At 39.3% G+C, this 18,502-nt stretch overlaps 1 protein-coding gene across 1 annotated transcript; it reads left to right on the plus strand.

Annotated features, from left to right (window-relative positions):
• Positions 1-639: 639 nt before the first annotated feature.
• On the plus strand, positions 640-17,781 carry TMBIM4 (transmembrane BAX inhibitor motif containing 4). The gene is made up of 7 exons (XM_040982245.1): positions 640-807; positions 7,178-7,286; positions 8,545-8,650; positions 11,177-11,210; positions 12,733-12,850; positions 16,917-16,962; positions 17,517-17,781. The coding sequence occupies exons 1-7, from the start codon at positions 711-713 to the stop codon at positions 17,721-17,723; spliced, it is 717 nt and encodes a 238-aa protein (XP_040838179.1). The 5' UTR covers positions 640-710; the 3' UTR covers positions 17,724-17,781.
• Positions 17,782-18,502: the final 721 nt, after the last annotated feature.

The following is an 18,502-nucleotide window of genomic DNA, read 5'->3' on the forward strand; positions in this document are numbered from 1 at the left end:
TGTATTGGAAAGACAACAATGTCTCAAATATTCTCCTGGAGACACTGTATTTGCCACAATCAGCCATCTCTAAGATGGACTCCGTATCCGCTCTTCCACGCTTTTGATCACACTTTCCCCAGGATCGGATTGGCTATCCGACCTTGGCTTATCCATCCAGCCTCTTTCCTGGCCACGAGAATTCTGTTCTGCCGCTGCAGATGCTGTGGTTGGGAACCTATCCACTGCACGCCACTCATGTCTGGGGAGGCTCCCGTTTGCCTTCCAGGATGTGGCATTCCTTCATTCATAAAGCTTAGCTCCTGGGAAGTGCTCAACAAATGTAGGAATTTTTGAAATTTTTATAACCAGTAGAATCAAAAGTATATTATATTGAAAAACTGATGGTTGAGATATGCATTCGTTGGACGGATAGATGAATGGGACAGTCACTTTGAGCAGCTCTCCCCTTGAGAGGGTTTAGAACATTACTGACAAAACCTGGAGAAAGTTTCACTTTAGATGACGCTGGAAGTAACCACCCGTTTTGTCTCCTATCTTCACCTTCTTCCTGGGCAGAGTGAAGTAATCGACTAGCTCGGGGTTCGCTCCGCCGAGGCAGATCAGCTAGTTTGGGCTGGACGGCTTCACCCCGGAAGTGCGTTGAAGGCCGTTGTGGTCAGTGGTTTTCTCTGTCCGCGGCCAGGACGGGTGTGGGTCCTGCTGCCGACATGGCCGACCCGGACCCCCGCTACCCGCGCTCCTCGATCGAGGATGACTTCAACTACGGCAGCTGCGTGGCCTCTGCCAGCTTGCACATCCGGATGGGTAGGTGGCGGCCGGCCGCGCCTCAGGCCTGTGCAGGTGCAGGGAGGGCTCCCCGCCGGCCGCCCTGTCCCCTCTGTCCACCCGGGCGCAGGGAGGACGGCTGCGGAGAGCGCCTCTCCGGACGCCAGGAAGGGACCGGGCAAGAAGTTAGGTTTGTGTTGGAAGTCAAGTGCGGGCTGTGGTCGTTGTGCGCGTCCGGGGGTCGCCCGCCCGCTCTTTTGGGATCCAGGTCGTTTTGTCTGCGGGGCGCCCGCCGTGAGCTCCGTGAAGGAGCAGCGGCTTCCATCCATCCTGTGCACGGAGGCGTGGGCTGGACCTGGAAGCTTCCCCAGTCAGGATTTCATGTCACAGATTCTTGTGCAGTTCCTAAGAACGACGGTGGCGTTTTTGCCAGGGTAATTCATTACCCACACTTCTTCAGCTGTTTGATTATTTTCAGTTTCTGTGGCATTTGGCATTGGTTCTGGAAATGGAATTGTAATGATCGTTCTGATACCTTAAGCAGCTTGGGGGTGGGGGGCACTGCTATGTTGTTAACAGACTAAACCTCTGTCTGCAGCGCCAGCATCCCATGTGGGTGCTGGTTCATGTCCCACTCCTCTACTTCCCCATCCCGATCCTTGTTAATGGCTGGGAGAGCAGTGGGCGGTGGCCCGAGGCCTTTGGCCCTGCCACACAGATGGGAAACCCGGAAGAAGCTCCCGGCTCCTGGCGTCGGATCAGCTCAGCTTTGCGGCCACTTTGGGAATAAACCAGCGAATGGAAAATCTCTCTCTCCCTCTCTGCAACTCTGTTCCAAGTAAAATAAATAAATCTTAAACAAACAACAAAAAACTCGATGCCTACCATCAGTATTGATGAAACTGAATTCTGAAATTATTTGTCAAGTAAGCTCAGCTCTTTAAAAAAATATACAGTTTGTTTATTTCTTTGAAAGGCAGAATTACAGAAGAAGAGAGATTTTCTATTCGCTGGCTCACTCCCCAGATGGCTGCACCTGGAGCTGAGGTGAAGGAAGCCAGGAGCTTCTTGCAGGTCTCCCACATGGTTACAGGGTCCCAGGGAGTTGGGGCATCTTCCACTGCTTTCCCAGGCACACTACCAGGGAGTCAGAATTTGAACTGGTGCTCAAATGGGATGCAGGTGTTGCAGGTGGAGGCTTAGCATGCTATGCCAAAGCACTGTTCCCAAGTGGTAAAATACATATAACAAAAAATGTATCATTTTAACAAATTTCCAAAGGTTTATTTATTTGAAAACCAGAGTTACAGACGGAGGAATAAATAGAGGTCTTCATTCATTGGTTTACTCCCAGTTGGCTGTAACCACCAGGGCTGAGCCAGGAGCCAGGAGCTTCTTTCCTGTCTCCATGTGGGTTCAGGGGCCCAAGCACTGTGGCTGTCCTGCACCATTTCCCCAGCATACTAGCAAGGAGCTAGATCAGAAGTGAGCAACTGGAACTGGTGCCCATGTGGAATGCCAGTGCTAAAGGTGGCAGCTTAACCTATGCCACACCACTGGCCCCAATTTTAACCATTTTAAAGTGCAGGGTTCAGTAATGTTAACATATATTCATATTGTTGTGCCTCCAATCTCCAGTTTTTAAAAGTTATTTTTATTTATTTGAAAGGCAGAGAAAGACAGAGACATCTCCCATTGCTGGTTCAATCCCCAAATGTCCACAGGACCAAGAGCTGGACTCTGACCCGTGTACTCTGAGATAAGACACAGGTGCCTTGAGTGCTGAGTCAGGTGCCTGGCTCACTCTAAACTTTCTTATTTTGTGAAGTCAAATTCTACATCCATTCAATAACAAATCTCCATTCCTTCTTCCCCAAGCCCCAACTTTTTCTCTCTGTGGATTTGACTTCTCAAGATGCAAGTGAAACAAGTTATTTGCTTTCTTGTATGATTGGCTTATTCCAATTAGCATTTCTTCAAGTTGCATCCATGTTGTAGCATGTGCCAAAATTTCCTGTTTAAGGATAAATAACATGTTTTTGTACATGACAGATTTGGTTAGACATTCCTCTCTAGGTGAAATATTTGCATGGCTTGTTTCTCTTGGTGAATGTTTATGAATATCGGTGTGCAAATGTCTCTTTAAATCCCATCTTAATTCTTTTTTGAGTGTGTCCCTAACAACACCATTGTATTGTAATTCTGTTTTTACATTTTTAAAGCTTTATTTGAAAGGCAGAATTACAGAGAGAAAAGGAGAGACAGAAGGAGGGGTCTTCCATCTACTGGTTCACTCTCAAAAGACTGCAACAGCCATAACTATGCCAGACCAAAGCCAGGAGCCTGGAGCTTCTTCTGCGTCTCCCATGTGGATGTAGGGCACAATGTCTTGAGCCATCTTCTGTTGCTTTCCCAGGCAGGAAGTGGGACTGGAAGTGGAGCAGCCAAGACTCCAGGCAGTACCGATAGGGGATGCCAATACTATGCCAAATACCTGTCCTTATACCTTGGATTTAAGAATACCAACAGGGCCCGGCGCGGTGGCGCAAGTGGTTAAAGGTCCTCGCCTTGCATGCCCAGGATCCCATATGGGCACCGGTTCTATCCCGGCAGCCCCGCTTCCCTTCCAGCTCCCTGCCTGTGGCCTGAGAAAGCAGTCGAGGACGGCCCAAGGTTTTGGGACCCTGCACCCGTGTGGGAGACCCGGAAGAGGCTCCTGGCTTCGGATAGGCATAGTATCGGCCGTTGCACTCACTTGGGGAGTGAATCATCGGATGGAAGATCTTCCTCTCTGTCTCTCCTCTCTGTATATCCGCCTTTCCAATAAAAAAATAATAAAAATAAATCTTAAAAAAAAAGAATACCAACAAATATAGTTTCTCATGTTTAAAGTGCAGTTTCCACAGTATGTACCTAAACATTTATTTAGCCATTCTCACTTGCTGGTTATTGCCTTGGTTTCTTTGTGTTTAGTCAAGCAGTCCTTCAGACAACATCCTTATCTTCATGTTTTTCCAAGTATTGCTGTTGGATGATTTTTAGAAGTGACTTTACAGGGTCAAAAGAAAGTGTGTATTTTGATGTCAGTATTCACTCTCCAAAGCATACATTATATGAGAGTACCTTTTCTCTAACTCTCACTGACATTGGGTATCATCTCTCTCTCTCTCTTTTTTTTAACTTTGGGAATCTGATAGATCAGAGGGTAGCAGATATTCTTTACAAAAGGCAAGTGCTATGTATTTTTAGCTTGGTAAACCATATGGTCTCTGTCTCAACTTATCTTGGCCATTGTGCACAAATCCCCTTAGAGGGTACAGTTACAGGAGTGAATGCGATGCGACTGAGGTCCAAAAACACTTTATGCAGAAATTCAGCAAGTGTGCTGAATTTGGGCCCAGGGGCCACAGTTTACTGACTCTTGCAGCAGATAAGATATGGTATCTTCCTTCTATTTGCGTGTTTTTGGTTATGTGAGCGAAGGTGGACATTTTCCTTCATTCACAAAGCTTGATTGAGGTCTGTACAAACAGCAGGAGTGTAGCCCAAGCAGTGTCTCAGCCCTCTGGAGGTCAGGACTCTGAGAGCAGGCCGACAAGGTGTTTCTGGAGGATTCCAGTGAAGACTGGTCAGAACTGCGGCCCCCTGAAGGGTCTCTTTCTAGAATGTCATGCACCTGTTCTTGACAGGCGGCTCGTTCCTTACACAATGGATCTTTGCATGTGGAGACTTGAGTTTCCTCATAACATGGCAGCTGGGTTTCCCCAAAGAACCAAGGCAAGAGCTGCAGCAGCACCTCTGAGGACCAGCCTTGCAGATCACACATCACATCTTCTAAATGCTGTTTATTAGAAACAAACCCTTCAGCTAGTCAGTACTGAAGGGCAGGGATTTAGGCTTCAAATTCTGAAAAATGAAGTCGCTTGTAGCATATTTTTAAAAAAGATTTATTTGCTTATTTCAAAGGCAGAGAAATAGAGTGTGTATTGCCGTCCACTGGTTTACTTCCGCATGCCCACAGCCACCAGGACTGTGCCAGGCTGAGGTCAGGAAGCTTAGAATTCAATCCTGATCTCCCACGTAGGTGGTGGACACTCAGACAATTGAAGCGTCCATGCCTCCTGGCAAGCATGAGCAGGAAGCTGACTTAGAAGCAAGAGCAGAGAGGCTGGACTCAGGCAGGCACTCTGACATTGGATGTGGGCACCCCAAGGGGTGGCTTAACGCACTATGCCACAGTACCTGCTGAGACAGAGCACTGCTGATTTACTTCGGAAGTGACTTTCAAAGGAACACTTACCCCAGGAATATAGTTAGGATAGGCCAAAGACAATGTCATGTTTTCTTTCACTGGATAAAAACACTTTAGGAACTTTTACTGTCTGCTTAAATACACTATTCTGTTTGTGTCTCATGTATTCTGCTTCAGCATAATTTCTTTTGAACAAAATTTACCACTCATTAGTCCAATATAAATTTTTTAAAAACCAAATAAAGTTTAATGACTTTTTAATCTGTGCCATCCACTAGGCTGGGTGCCAAGTGAATATTAAAAAAAAAAAAAACAACAAAAAAACAAAAACATCTTGCTCCCTGTTGGGATTAGGAAGCGTCTACACTTTGTGACCTAATGGAATGAAGACCAGAGCAGCTTACTGGTTTAAAGTGGCCAGAGATATGTTTAAGGTCCTTTGAGAACATGGAGGAAGAACTCATTCAGGCTGGGGAACTGAGCAAGGCCGAATTTTGAGGGAGAAGCAGTAGTTAGCTAACAGTGTGTGGGAAGGAATGTGTGGTTAGTGTGTGCACAGAGAGAAGAAGGTGAGAACAGTTACTCATGCTTTATTTCTGAAGGTATTATGGGTTTTGGGAGGTCACTTTATTATTTATATCATCTGTACGTCAGAAAGCTTTAATAATTATTTTAAATGATTAATTATGTGTTATTTGATAATAAATATGTAAAAATTATTCAGCCTTGGCATTAATTTCCAGATGTGGGTGATATTCTGGGAGAATTTTCTATTCTATAGTAACTGGAGGCACAGATACTGTGAGACATAAAAAGTAGTTGAATGAAAATCTTCTTTGCTTTTTAAGGATAAGTTTCATTTTGGTGAAACACTTTTACTATTATGGAAATGAAAACTTAAAAAAATATTTAGAGGTATTTGGCAAAGCAGTGAAGGTGGTATCTCACACTGCAATGCCTGGTTTGAGTCCTGGCTCCACTACTTTCGACTGAGTGCCAACGTGTGCCATGGGAGGTAGCAGGTGAATCCTTAAGGACTTGGCACCCTGCTACCCTGTGGGAGAGCTGGATGGAGTTCTGGGCCACCAGCTTCAGCATACCCACCACTGGCTGTTGTAGGCCTTTAAGGGGTGAGTTAGCAGTCCAGAGATCTCTCTGAGTTTGCCTCTCTTTCAAATCAATGAAAGTTCACTCCCCAATGAACTCAATGGCCAGAGCCTGGCCAGTCAGAAGCTGGGAGCAATTAGCTTCCTCAAGTTCTCCTACATGGCTGCAGGGGCCAAAGACTTACACCATCCTCTGTTGCTTTCCCAAGCCATTAGCTGGGAGCTGGATCAGAACGGAGCACCTGGGACTAGAACTGGGGCCTATTTGGGATGCTGGCACCACAAGTGGCAGTTTAGTTTGCTACGCCACCATACCAGTCCATAAAATAAAATATTTTTAAATGTATGAAAACTTCTTTTTTTTTTTTAAAGATTTATTTTTATTATTTTTCATTGGAAAGGCGGATATACAGAGAGGAGAGACAGAGAGGAAGATCTTCCGTCCGATGATTCACTCCCCAAGTGAGTGCAACGGCCGATACTATGCCTATCCGAAGCCAGGAGCCTCTTCCGGGTCTCCCACACGGGTGCAGGGTCCCAAAGCCTTGGGCCGTCCTCGACTGCTTTCCCAGGCCACAGGCAGGGAGCTGGAAGGGAAGTGGGGCTGCCGGGATTAGAACCGGCGCCCATATGGGATCCCGGGCGTGCAAGGCGAGGACCTTTAACCACTTGCGCCACCGCGCCGGGTCCGAATGTATGAAAACTTCTTATATCTACCTGTACGCCTTCTGTTTGCTTTTAAGGGTGCACACAAAAATTTATTTAAAATGTTTTATTTTTTATTTTTTGCTTTAATGTATATTCTGTGTATAAGTAGAAACCTAATAATTTCCTTTTATTCTGATAAGAAAGCATTTACCTTCCAGCCTATTAACTTAATTTTTAAAGCTGTCTTGGGAAAATAAATCCCTAACAAAGTTTTAAATTACTTTTGGAAGTTTTTTATCTAGTATTAGTGCAGGTCACATTATTTGGATTAAGGAATTTCATTTTGCTGTTTGAAGGTAAATGTTAAAGAATATAAATAACATATATATATTTTTTCTTTTAGCCTTTCTAAGAAAAGTATACAGCATCCTTTCCCTGCAAGTCCTTTTAACCACAGTGACCTCTGCAATCTTCTTATACTGTGAACCCATGAGGGTATATGTTCATGCAAGGTAAGGGATGAGACGATTATGAATCATTTTCAGACATGGTATCTGATCAGAAAGTCATTTAAAAAAAACCTCACTTTTTCTATCAAACTTTGAGGTTGAAACATAGGAATGTTTCATTATCTAACCAGATTAGTTTGGTTTTTTTTTTTTTTTTTTTGGATGAAGAAAAATGTTCCACCACACAGCCTTTACCTCTCAGTTGTTTAGCGTAGGGTAAACCTGCATCTCTTGGAATAGGATTAAGAGTGTTAATTCATGAAGTTTTTCAAGTTATGCCTTGTCTCCAAAGCCTAAGACAGTGATTAAAAAACAAAGGCATTTAAAAAGTGTGAATTACTTTTTTTTTTGGAAGAGTTACTTTATTTTTATTGGAAAGGCGCATATACAGAGAGGAAGATCTTCCGTCCGCTGGTTCACTCCCCAGGCGGCCGCAACGGCTGGAGCTGAGCCAATCCGAAGCCAGGGGCCTCTTCCGGGTCTCCCATGCGGGTGCAGGGTCCCAAAGCTTTGGGTCATCCTCGACTGCTTTCCCGGGCCACAGGCAGGGAGCTGGAAGGGAAGTGGGGCTGCCGGGATTAGAACCGGCGCCCATATGGGATCCCGGGCGTGCAAGGCGAGGGCCTTAACCACTGCGCCATCGCGCGGGGCCCGTGAATTGCTTTTAATTTCAATTTATGATTAGGAAATTTCATTGAGAAACTTTCAAAAGAACTCTAATTGATTCATGCCTAACTGTAGATTATCACCTTCAACATAATTACTTCTGTGGCTAAAAATACTAGTTTCTTTATATTAAAGGAAAAGAAGAATAAAGAATGAATATTTTGTTAGACATAGAGAATTTCTCTTCTTGCTCCTCCCATCCAAAGGAGAATCTTAAATTGACAGTTTGCTATTTGTACTAAATGCTCTAAAAATGTTAAATTTAACATTCATTACCTAATTTCTGAATTGTACTTTAGTTACAAAAATAGTATGCTAATAACTGTAGTATGCTAATTATAAACATTATTCAAACTGGTAGAAGTTCAGAAGTCAAAAGGAAGTCTTTGCTCATTACTCTGTGCTTCTGCTCTGTCCTGCTGCTACGTCACACCATGCACATTCTCTAGGTATCAGTGTAATCTCTTTTGACAGTTTGGTGTGAATCAGCCTCGTTTTTTCCTTTGTACTTTTAATTAACAAATAGAATAAACAAGTTTTATATGATTCATGGTATTTTTTAAACTTGAAATACTTTTACTGTTATGTCTTTCAGTCCTGCCATAATTTTGGTGTCTGCTCTTGGATCTCTGGGCATGATATTTGCATTGATTTTAAACAGACACAAGCATCCCCTGAACCTGTATCTTCTTTTTGGATTTGTGAGTACTTCGACAATGCCTAATCTGAATATTAAATATATTTATTTAACTGAGTGCATATTTGATTGAATGACAGCAACATTAAGAGGTTTTTATGAGTATTTTGGGAAATCACTTGTAATTTTGTAGTCTTTAGAATTTTAACTTGCTTGCTAGCTTTAAAGGTATTAGTTTAATATTAGGATATAGTACAAAAAACATTGAAGTAGAATTAGTGACCTGGCTCTGATTCTGTGACATCTGACAAGGCATTTAGCCTTTCTGTACCTAAGTTTTCTCATATGTAAAATGATGCAAAAACAGATAACCCTTGTGAAGTACTTCTCTAATTTTTATCTGTTAAAATCTAAACTACCACCTCTAAAAACACAGTCTTAGAATATGACCAGCATAGCTATGTATTTTTTTTAAATTAGTTTTTTCTTCCTATATCCATTATGACTTTGGGTACTGACCTAAAATTTTACTTCAAAACATTTGAAACTGATAAGAATATCTGCAGTCAAATAAGCAAAAAAGCTGTTGATCAGACTGAAATGTTAACATGACCAGAGTTAAGCAAAGTTGGTGGATTCTGATAATGAGCTTTTTTGGCTTTAGGAAAGAAAAGCTCAAAGTTGAAACTTTGAAAGTTTCAACTACTGTAAAGATGAATTATTCAACTAAATTGTAAGTTCTTTTGCTTATAAAGTTAGTAATACTAATATTTATTTATAAATACTAATTTATTTCAAATAATGGGAGTTTTTTAAAGAGACCATCCTCAAACTCAACTGGCTTCAAGAAGAGGAACAGCAGGAAGGTTCTGGAAAAGATGCTGCTGTAGGATATGCAGAGGCAGGAATCTGTGATCTCGCTTTCCCTTATTCTGTTATCCCTCTTCCCTGCCTCACTCCTGTCCTTATGTATTGTTTTCCTTTTTCCATCTTTTAATTTTAATGAGGTACATTGTAGGCTCCAAAGTACTTTGAGTTCATTTCCCTTTTAGCTTTAACTTTCTCTGTCATTATTTCATTCTTTGAGTTCAAATCCCTGAGTAAGAAAGAATCTGACTAGCACAGGGTTTCTTTAATCATATTACAAATATCAAGAACTGTATAAACATGTTGCCTGTGTCTGTTGGGGTGAGTGTCGTAGGCTACTGCTTGTCATGGCAGTTCTATATCAGAGTGCCAGGTTTGTTTTTGCTTTTGTTTCTAAGCAGTGTTTCTACCATGTTGAGGCATGTAGGTTTGTTTTTTTAGGTATGGTGAATGTAGCAAAAAAAAAATGTTTTAAAGCACACCGAGGTCATCAATTTTGCCTGTCCTCAGAAGCAGTGCAGGAAATGCTCCCTGGGCTATCTGGGTGGAGCTCTGGGTTCCCAGTTTCTGTTGACCAAGCCCTGGCTGTTGTGGGCATTTGGGAAGTAAACCAGCAGATGGCAGGTTGATTCTCTTGCTCTCTCTGCCCTTCAAGTAAAATAAATAATGTATTGAAATACATTTCTATTATCTCTACCAACCCATTAAAACATTCATATCACTTTGCTCTAATTCTGGTAATTTCTTGATTTCAAGTAGAATGGGGTACCGGAAATGCTTCTCCTGGGCGTGTGACTATGCAGCTACTGTTCTTTCTTCTGGCTTTATTTTTGTCCTACAGTCTATCAAATGGTTGATAAAATCCAACTAAAGTAGGCATATTAGACAAAATAAAGATAATGTTATTAAGAGAACAAACAGGACAAGGCTCAATGTCTTCAAATATTCAAATATAGATTCTGCTATTTGTAACATGGCTATAAGGACAGGCTAAACAAGATAGTTTCTCTTTTCTATGAAATTTTGACTGACTAGTGAAATTGTCAAGGGCACAGGCTTCTGTATGGTTTAGGCATTCCTAAAGTATGCCACAGTGTGACACAGCCCAGCATTATGTTCACACAGCAGCCAGTTAGAGGAGAAAAAGGGCAAGCTTTTTGCTTGTGCAGCATTGTCTGGAAGGTATATTCCGTTCTACTCACCTTCCATTAGCTCAGTATAGTCAAATGATCAGACCTAGTTACAAGAGAGTCTAAAAAAACATAACATTTAATCTTAATAGCCAGGTGGTCAGCTGAAAGTTCTATTACTGCAGAAGATAGATTGAACGTTGGGAGACAATTTTAAGACTCCATCACATCAGTGTACCACCTAAATATTTCATTCTTCCTATATTTGTATGAGATATTGATTTTTTTCTAAATGTGTACATGATTTATAAAATGAGTGAGGAGACATTTTTTATATTATTCCATAGTCTTCCTGCCACAAATCTGATTAGGTCTTAAAGACTCATAGAGTCACAGGATCCACATATTCTTGCCCAATACAATGAGGTCTTATTTTCTATTTGGTGAGCTTGGTAACTGTCTCATATACTTCATACGGTTGTTTTTAATCTAAAAGGAGATTATATATTAGGGATCACATTGAACTGCTAAAAATTAGAAAAGGTATATAAGCTAGTGTTTTACACGCATTAATTTCATACTGTGTTTTTTAGACACTGTTGGAAGCTCTGACTGTGGGCGTTGTTGGTAAGCCATCATTGTATTTCTTTGTGTTGAAACAATGGGAAAATCTTTTTGGTAAAAAAACATTGGGGCTTAACATGTCAAACTGTGTTTTGAGCCATGAACTTTCATCACATAGCTTAGCTCCTCTAAAATCACCCTCATTGAATCATGTTTTAATACTGTCTCCTACTACCAAATGGTATGACAGAAGTAATAATTTCTTTTTGTGTTTCATTCTAAAGATATATTTGAAGGCCAAGGATCTGTTGTTGCTTGATGTGCTTTATGTAATGCCTCAAGTAAGAAAGTTCAAGAAACTAACAATAAAAATTCTGTTTTAAAATGGTTAACTGTGGCTACTAAATGTTCACCTGTGTAGCTAATATAATTATCCTTTCCTGTTTTGTCAGTTTGTAACTATTCTGTGCATTTTAAAAATCTTAAATATGTACCCCTATTTTGTTGAATCTTTACCTTTTTTTTTTTTTAAATACTGAAACAGGCAGGATTAAAGCTTTTAAACATAGACAGGAAGCAATACTCTTTACTTAGTATAAGAATAATTTATTAATGTTCCTGTTAATGTTATCAAGTCTATCTCACCGCTCGCCAACTCCCCACATCATCATCAGCACCACTTGTAAGGGATGTAGAAGAGATGCATTGTAAGACTGTTAGAACTATAGCTAGAAATTCATGAGTGAAGTGATCTTAGAACGTTAGTTATATGATCTTTTCCATCTGGAAGCAAAAATAAGTTCTTTTATATTTTCTGCGTTTATCTTTTATGTGTTTAATCCTGCAATGGCATAAATGGAAAAATCCAACCTGTAGCATTTAGGAATAAAAGTAATATGGATAATTAATTCCTGGAAAAATAAAAACTACTTACTGGACCTCCTTTAAATAGGTTAAAATTTAGCAAGCTATTAAAATGTTAAGAAGCTTCACATTAATAGTTATGGTCAATCTGGTGATCATTCTAAAGTTACAGAAGGGAACTTGCTACACATCCAGCAAAGCCCATGGCTTTGTTTCAGTTCTCTGTAATAGCATGTGAGATTCCTGTCAGCCCCAATATTTTTGCCCAATTGCCTTGGATTGGGCTGAAGAATTGAGTGCAGCCTACCATGTAATTGCTAGAATTGGTGCTATTCTCCAGGAATTGTCAGTCAGCTACAATACCCAGAATGATAATCTGCAATGAACAATCCCCATGGATGATGATAAACTATAGTTGAGGTAAAAATGAATGAGAGTCACTCCCAGAGCCCGAACACTCCTAACTAGCTACCACTAATCATCTCACTAACATTTGTAATAATAGATGTTATTTTGTGTGAATGAATTTTTGGAGCTTGTATATTGCATTATGGATATGGTTTTACTCAATTACACATATTCAAGGCTAGGTAAGGACTCTTTATAATTATTTTTATTGGTATGTTGTGAAGGAGAAAATAAATCATTTCTGTTTATAATGCTAGAATCAGCTGTTTTATACAGTGTACATGGATTTTAATCAAATGTTTTAATTTTACAGTTACTTTCTATGATGTATATATTATTCTGCAAGCCTTTATACTGACTACCGCAGTATTTCTTGGTCTAACTGCATATACTCTGCAATCCAAGAGAGATTTCAGCAAATTTGGAGCAGGGTAAGTATTATATCCTTGGATGTAATGGATGTCTTTAATATTACAGGTGGTTTTGAGAGAAGTGCTATTCTGTTAGCCTGGAGTACTGCTTTTCCAAATAGAGGGTAGATTATTCTCTAAATACTAGTTCTGGGCCCTACACTTGCAAATGATTCAAGGAGATGGCAAGTGGCTTTGTGGCATTTGCTTCTCTTGTGTAGTGAAAAGGAAGTGATGAAGAAAGAGAGTAGGAAGCAGGAGAGGAAGGAAGGAAAGGGAAGGGAAAGGAAGAGTAAACATGGACGAAAGCTTACTGTTGCAACCCCCTCTTTCCAATTTCCCCCCACTTTGTTCTTATCTCGCCCCACCCCCACCGCCCTGGCCCTGAGCCCAGATGATTAGAAATCTCTCTTGGGATACGGTTGAGCAGCCGACACGAACTACCATTAGTATTGTACTAGTTAGTTTTATCAGAATGGAGTTTGAATCAGGGAGATATTTTTCTCCCTTTTCTTGACATGCTCCCTGTTGAATTGTGTGATATATACAATGAAATGTCTGCTCTGTTTTCTCATCCAAGTCTCCAACCTCTCCCCTACCATCCATTCCAGTATGTCTCTCAAAATTCTGTCCTGGTAAACAGCCTCTCCTATAGTTTAGCCTCTTCATAATAAATTTGTACTTATTTACACAACTGATACCTGCAGTTATTATATATAGATCCGAATATTTCTGAGATCTCTACATCTGTGCCTGTTGTGTATGACTGATCCTTATACTTTTTTCCTTGCATGTTTGGTTAGTTTGAACTTTAAAAATTATTTGTTGAAGGTTTGGAGACAAAGGCTGAAAGTACATTTTATTTTGAGTTTTTGGGTGTGCTGCTGTCCAGCATCCAGGGAAGCTATTAAATTACATTCACTTGAAACTAAACACATGACCTAGGATGGTCCTCAACCACCCAGGTGTTGTGATTTTGGAATATAAATTGGAGAACAGCTTATAATCACGACTTCCCAGGGACATTGTCTTCTCTCCTTGTCTTGTCCTTCCTTGGTCCCTGGATGGGGATGGGAGATGATAAATGGCTTGCCCTAACATTAAGTGATAGGCTTTTGACAAATCCAGCTGCCATGCCATGTTACTATTTTCAGTTTGATTTTACCTATATTTTAACTTGATACTTATCAGTTATTTGATGGTTTTACGAAGATATTCTTGGGCTGGCATGTGGTATAGTGAGTTAAACTACGACTTCTGTTGCCGTCATCCTGTATCAGAGTGCTAGTGTGAATCTTGCCTGCTAAAATATTGTTTGGTTTCTTTTTAATCCATTATTTGATTAGTTTTTTGGGGGATGGGTAGTAAGTGTTCTTAACCTTGTTTGCTGTAGTACTGGAAGCATGTGGGTTCTGCCTACAATGCCGTCATCCCATATGGACACCAGTTCTAGTCCTGGCTGCCCCACTTCCCATCCAGCTCCCTGCTTATAGCCTGGGAATGTAGCAGAACATGGCTCAAGTCCTTGGGCCCCTGAGTATGGTATACCCAGAAGAAACTCATGGTGCCAGGCTTCAAATCTGCTCCATTCCACCACTGCAGGCATTTAGGGAATAAACCAGGAGATGGAATATCTGTCTCTCTTTAGGTCTTGCCTTCCCTATGCAACACTGCCTTCCAAATAAAAATAAATCAATTTTTAAAATACTAGAAACTAGTAAAATAGAAAAATGGTAGAAAAATATACTGGGAAACACACTAGGAAAATACTAGGTGATATAAAATTGATCATGGCGCTTTTTATTAAAACCTATCGACACTTCATTACTGCTCACTGGGCATGTCCCAATTCACCATTAAAATGCATTTAAAGTTACCGAATATTACTGTGCAATGATTCTCTGACAAAAAGTCTTAACAATAATTGTATATTTACCAATACACCAAAGATTGAGATATTTAAAAGTAGCATTTTAACATTATTTTAAGTAGAATTTAATGTTTAATTATTAAGAACGCCAAAAGCTAAAAAAGATGTAGAGACTTAGGCCTATGTGGGATACAAAGAATGAGCAGAAGCAGTAATTGCAAAACACTTTCTTCAGAAAGACTTACTGGCTACTTATAGGATGTGGCGGAAACTCCAGGAGTAGTTGTTAAATGTGTGAACGTGCAGCTGTAGCAGGCAGTGGTGGCAGTGCTGCATATACCCACTTGTAGCGCTCATGGTTTTTTTTTTTCAAAATCATTATTAATCCTGTAACAATTTTGCCGTACATATAATTAAATGTCACAGCTACATATGTTGCTATGGGAACTTGTTATTGGTGTTCTGGAGCTGACTCACACCGCTTTCAAGAATTTTTGGAGTTATTCAATTGTTGGAAGTTTAAATATAAGCCTAGTGGAATTATTTAATCAAACACATCAGGAATTACTACAAACTGTGACGTGTTCCTTCCCCCAGAGACCAGTTTACTTGTATATTACTGGTAATACAATTAATATGTACATACATGTATTTTATGTATAGCATATGTTATATACTAAAGTTTGTAATTCTGTATTATAAATTACTTGATGTGAAGTATTTGTGCTTCTTATTGGCATAAAAGAAGATCAAGTTTATTTTGTCAGTCATGTATGGTGAGGAGTAAAAATGATAAAATCAGCCTCATATCCATGGCATTTCTCATTAAGTCTTACCTATATTCTTGGAAACTTTGCTCTTTTGTTTTTAAATGTTTAATAAGAAGTTACAACGTAGACTGTATTCGCAAGATTAGAGTTTTAAATCTTTACCTGGTACTATATTTACAAAAGATAGCTTCATGAACTGAAAACCCCAAGTTCTTACCAGAAACTTATAAAACATGCCTCTGAATTTAAATAACCATTTACCGTATGTATCCTGAAGTTCCTAAGTGAGGTCATGTCTCATATTTGATAGCAGAACACTGACTCTCATATTTAATAACCAATGTTTATCTTTTTTAAAAAAAGCTTTATTTTATATATTTGAATGAGTTATAAGGAGAGGCAGCAAGAGATCATTCTTCTAACCTCTGGTTTATACCCCAGATGGCCACAATGGCTGGGCTGGACTAGGCCAAAGCCAGGACCCATAAACACATGGGCCCAAGCATTGGGCCATCCTCCACTGCTGTCCCAAGTGTAGTAGGGAGCTGGATCAGAAGCAGACTAGCGAGGGCTCAAAGAACCTGCATCTAGATTGGATGCCCACATCACAGGCTGAGACTTAATCCATTGTGCCACAACACTGGCCCCTAGGACTGACTTCTTACATGTTCTTTTTAATATAATCATACTTTACAGTAAAAATTGGATAGTAACTTATAAAATTGTGGCAGCAGCAAATTTACATGCATAAAATAAGTTCTTTTGCATATAAAAATAGAAAGTACTCTTAGTTAACAGATACGTCTGTTGGCATGCTAATACCATGCTTTCTTAATACAGATTTAAAATAATTCTCAAAATCACATAAGTTCTGCAACTTTGTGCTGGTTTTCAAAATTGTTTTGGCTATTCTAATTTGTTGATATTTCCCTATGCAATTTAGAATCTATTTGACAATTTCTATCCAAAGAAGAAACCCTGCTGAAGTTTTGGTTGGGATCATGTTAAATCTGTAGATAAATGTGGGGAAGACTGACATTTTATTTATATATAATATACATATTATATACATATAATTTAATTTCAGAAGTAAGGTTTGGTTGTTTGCTATGTACTAATCTTGCACATTTGCTTAAATATGCCCATAAGTATTTTATGGTTTTTGGTACTATCAACATTTTTAAGCACTATATTTTATACATTTAATTTCCCAGTATAATATTAGCTAGTATGGAAAAATACATTTTCACATATTGACTATGCTAAATAAAATCAGCTTATTTAAAAGAACAGAACATACTCAAATAACTTGCTACTATTTTAAAAATGAAATTGTTTCTCTTGTGTATATATTCTCATATATATATATTCTAGAAGGTTTGATAATGAATAATAAAGTTTATGGTAAGAGAATGTATTCTAAATTATTAAAATTTTGGTTTTATAGGCTGTTTGCTGCTTTGTGGATTTTATGCTTGGTAGGAATCTTGAAGGTAAGCTGTTTTAAAATGGTTAACTTGAACAATTCTGGTGATGTCAATATAAATAGCATCAGACACCATAATAGTTATTTTTATGATAGAACACTTAGTTACAATTTTCTAGAACATTTATATACAGAATGTTTTTGCCTTCATTGCTTTAAAAATCAAATTCTTATATTGATAACTTTTGGTCACTGAAAGAAAAATGAATGCATAAGTGAGTTACATCATTTAGACAAAGGTCTTCACTTTCAAATAGCAGCTTCTATGTGATACATTTAAATTTGAAAAGAAATACAGTTTAAAATACTTTATATTTGGAATGCTACTGTTCAAAGTCAAGTGAGTAATTAAATGGAAACCACCCATCCATTAATGTATTCATTCGTCCACCCAACCAAAGCAAGCTTAGACCTGACTTGGTTTGGTGTACTCTTACCCTCTGTGTATAAAGTTGTACACCATTATTTACAGTGTATGTAACAGACCACTGGGGGAAGTAACTTTAGTACTGTTAGTACTGTTCTTAGATACAAATGTACTTCTTTACTCTCTTGCTTCAGTCATTCTTTCACAGTGAGACAGTGGAGCTGGTCGTGGCTGCTGGAGGAGCCCTGCTTTTCTGCGGCTTCATCATCTACGACACCCACTCACTGATGCATAAACTGTCACCAGAAGAGTATGTGTTGGCTGCCATCAGCCTCTACTTGGATATTATCAATCTGTTTCTGCACCTGCTACGTTTTCTGGAAGCAATTAACAAAAAGTAACTGAAGGCCATCTCTAAAAACTGTTTCATGATGTAATAAAGCTCAAGATATAATTAAATATTATGTACGTTCATGATCCTTTATTTGTTTCTGTGTATTTCTTAGCTGTAACCTCTTATTATTCTTTATGGTATCTCACTTCTAAATCCTTGATTTAGGCACTCAAGTAAGAAAAAAGGAGCTGGCCTTGTTGTATGTTGGAAAAAGCCACCACTTGCAATGCCAGCATATCATGTGGGCACCAGTTCATGTCCTGGCTGCTCTACTTCCAATCCAGCTCCCTGCTAATGAATGTTGGAAAGCAGTGGAAGATGACTCCAGTGCTTGGGGGTCCTTTACCCACATGGGAAACTCAGAAGAAGCTCTGGGTTCCTTGCTTCGGCCTGGCACAGTCCCAGCCATTATGGCCATTTGGGGAGGGAATTAGTGGATTATTAAAGTTCTCTCTCTTGCCCTCTTGTCCTCAGTCCCTCTCCCTCTTTCTTTTAAATAAAAATACACCTTAAAAAATACCAACATTGTATTTAAATTTTTTAAATCTCAGACTAGCATATAAAGGTATTCATTTGAAATTCAAAAGTAATTTTATTAACAATTAGATTAAAATATAAACTAGTTTTTGATCATTTTAGCTCAGTGTTCCCTATATTAATGTGTTTTTGATTCTAATATGCTTTTGATTATAAAGTATTATTGTCTTTGCCATTAAAAGTATAAATATCTTTTAGAAGTAAAAAATGTAAAATAAATTCCATAGGTATTTAATATTATATTAAAAT

This window comes from Ochotona curzoniae, unplaced genomic scaffold (genome assembly GCF_017591425.1).
Source record: "Ochotona curzoniae isolate NIBS_2020 unplaced genomic scaffold, NIBS_Ocur_1.0 contig_1014, whole genome shotgun sequence".
Taxonomy (NCBI): Eukaryota; Metazoa; Chordata; class Mammalia; order Lagomorpha; family Ochotonidae; genus Ochotona; species Ochotona curzoniae.

Bases quoted from the DNA above. Each gene is read 5' to 3' on its own strand.
- TMBIM4 (XM_040982245.1), top strand. From the start codon at position 711: ATGGCCGACCCGGACCCCCGCTACCCGCGCTCCTCGATCGAGGATGAC. The intron at 8,651-11,176 runs GTGAGTACTTCG...TGTGTTTTTTAG, and splicing joins TGTATCTTCTTTTTGGATTT to ACACTGTTGGAAGCTCTGAC. The intron at 12,851-16,916 runs GTAAGTATTATA...TTGGTTTTATAG, and splicing joins TTCAGCAAATTTGGAGCAGG to GCTGTTTGCTGCTTTGTGGA.